This window comes from Triticum aestivum, chromosome 3B, assembly GCF_018294505.1.
Source record: "Triticum aestivum cultivar Chinese Spring chromosome 3B, IWGSC CS RefSeq v2.1, whole genome shotgun sequence".
Lineage (NCBI taxonomy): Eukaryota > Viridiplantae > Streptophyta > Magnoliopsida > Poales > Poaceae > Triticum > Triticum aestivum.
Genome location: NC_057801.1, coordinates 600,121,969 through 600,124,517, shown reverse-complemented (window position 1 = coordinate 600,124,517; position 2,549 = coordinate 600,121,969). Strand labels below are relative to the sequence as shown.

Below are 2,549 nucleotides of genomic sequence, written 5' to 3'. Positions count from 1 at the left end.
TGATGGAGGTGGCATAGGTGGAAGGGCTGGGCGTGGAGGCTGCTGGGGAGGTTGCGGGAGCTTTGCCCATCTCGGCGGCGCGACAATCAAGTTCTTCCTGGCGAGTCTGCAGGAGAGACTCGCGTTCCTTCAACTCGGCCTCGAGCTTCTTGAGATCGTCGGCTGTCATGGTGCAGGTAGAAGGCTAGGTTGGGATTCGATTGGAGAGGCTTGTGTGTATTAGGATTTCAAAAGGAGGGAGGATACGGCTGGTGTCTGATACCATGTAATGTAATATGATCGGGCTGTTAAAGTGCACACTTCGATTGATCTCATTGATTGGTATATATACAGGGTTACAAAACTTGTATCACAAGTTCATCAAGTCGGTTTTAACCTTATATGGTAACCAACTATACACAATCAATTACAACACGTGGTCGATCCGGTTGGGGATACATAAAATCATCTAACACTCATCCAGCCCGACCAATCAGCTACAGCATCTCCGTCTCCAGCTCCTTCAACCTTGATCGATACTCCGCATGGCGAAGGTTCACCCCAACATGGTGCCCGCGCCGGGCGCCGTCGACCGGACGCCATGCGCGCCGGCCAGCTCCACGGAGGGGCCAACGACGCTCACGGTGTGGCGCAAGTCGCTGCTGTTCGACTGCAAGGGGTTCACGGTGTTCAATACCAAGGGCAACCTGGCCTACCGCGTCGACAGCTACGCCTCCGAGAGCGGCGACGAGGTCGTCCTCATGGACGCCGCCGGCCGCCCCGCCTTCACCGTCCGCCGCAAGCGGTTCAGCCTCCAGGGCGAGCAGTGGCTCGTCTTCTCCGGCGAGGAGACGCGGCGTCCCGTGTACACAGTCAAGCGCAGCGGCTGCGGCAAGACGTTGGCCCACGTGACGGCGTGCGCGGGCGCGGTTGCCGGGCCGTCGTACGATGTGGAGGGGTCCTACGCGCGGCGGAGCTGCGTGGTGTACGACGGCGAGCGGCGCGCGGTGGCGGAGATCACGCCGAAGGAGGTGGTCGGGACGGACGTGTTCCGCCTGGTGGTGCAGCCCGGAGTCGGCGTGTCGCTGGCCATGGCCGTGGTGGTGGCGCTCGAGCAGATCTTCGCCAGGCCGTCGCTGCTCAGGAGCTGGTCCACCGTAGATTAGTCAATTTGTTTGTTTGTTACGTCTCGACTTAGTCAAGCTAGCCTTTTTTTGCCCCTTGCACTTGGTTTGGGGTTGGGTTGGAGGATGAATTGTGATGGCGAGAGTCGGTCGATCCGTGTGTGTGGGCGTGAGAGCAAGCCGATCTGTTCGATGATGCCCCCAAAATTACGAGTTTTTTCTTGGCCCATGGAAGCCTTGCCTCCTCCTACTGCGTTTCTGTCGGTCTGTATATTCTTTGAATTCTTGAAGAAGGGATGTACATGTACATATTCAAAAAGAAAATGAAAAATAATGAACAGTTCTTTTGTATACGGTTCTCAGCTTGCCAACCTCGAGATAACATCTTGTCTTTTATATAGTGTTGTCTTTGATCTTCTTTCAAACTTTCGTATAATTCATATTTCGTGGCTTGCGAGTTTTCGATATATTTGATTTTTGGGCAAAAGAATCGCTCATATTTTTTAATATTTTTTTGTGAGGGAATCGCCCATGTGACTAGAGAGATCTAGACATGGACACCCTCTCGTCTTTTTTTGGCTTACCATCGAATGTATAACTACTCGTCATAGTTTTCGGACCAGCGAGCTTGGCAGTTCAGGTTTTCACTAGTCGGACAGTAGGTTCATTTGGTTCAATGCGGATTCAACATACAATTTTGTTTTGCATATAATGTAGCCCAGATAGAAATTTTTGTTTAATACGGAAAACAAAACAAGCCTAGCTCTCAGTTGACTATTGGGCCAAGTTTAAGCCCCTCGGCCTCTAACCACAATTACCTGGGTTCGATTCCCTTGAGAAGCACGTGATTATGAAACTGTCTGATTAGCTTAAAAACCCATCAAGACAAGACCACTTGGTCCGGGGAGACCTCCATCGCATTATGTCGTGGACTCTAGCCTGGAACACCACTACCCCCCCTTATAGCAACATGGCTGGAAGGAATAAACATGGCCACCTTTAGAGCAGAAAGAACAACGACTTATTGGAGAAGGCCAACAGCCGATAGGTGATGTAACCCTTTCGGAGCCACCACCGATGAAGCTCACAACCCCCATGTGCATCATCTCCTGTGTCTTGACCGTTTCTTCTCCATCTTGAGCATGTAAGTAATGGATGAAGATGATGATCCCTTTTTAGGGTCATAGAGCGAAGCCATCCTTGCTAGTAGCCAGAATCCGACGAGGCAAGGTAGCAACAAAGCACGCCGCTGCAAAATCTTCCGCCATGCCTCACTCTGCAACTTTGGCGACTGACGACGAGGAACGAGGAAGAGAAGCTGGCCACGAACATGCATTGTCGCCACCGCGGGCTTATTGAACGGGATGACACCACATCTACCTTGTCCCCTTGCCTTGGTAGTGGAGGATCTAGGGCTGGCGACACTGGTGACCACGAGGTGCTCCT

At 52.2% G+C, this 2,549-nt stretch overlaps 1 protein-coding gene across 1 annotated transcript; it reads left to right on the top strand.

The window, feature by feature from the left end:
• The first annotated feature begins 428 nt into the window (after positions 1-428).
• On the top strand, positions 429-1,318 carry LOC123065841 (protein LURP-one-related 8-like). The gene has a single exon (XM_044489047.1). The coding sequence runs from the start codon at positions 525-527 to the stop codon at positions 1,143-1,145; it is 621 nt and encodes a 206-aa protein (XP_044344982.1). The 5' UTR covers positions 429-524; the 3' UTR covers positions 1,146-1,318.
• The last annotated feature ends 1,231 nt before the right edge of the window (positions 1,319-2,549 follow it).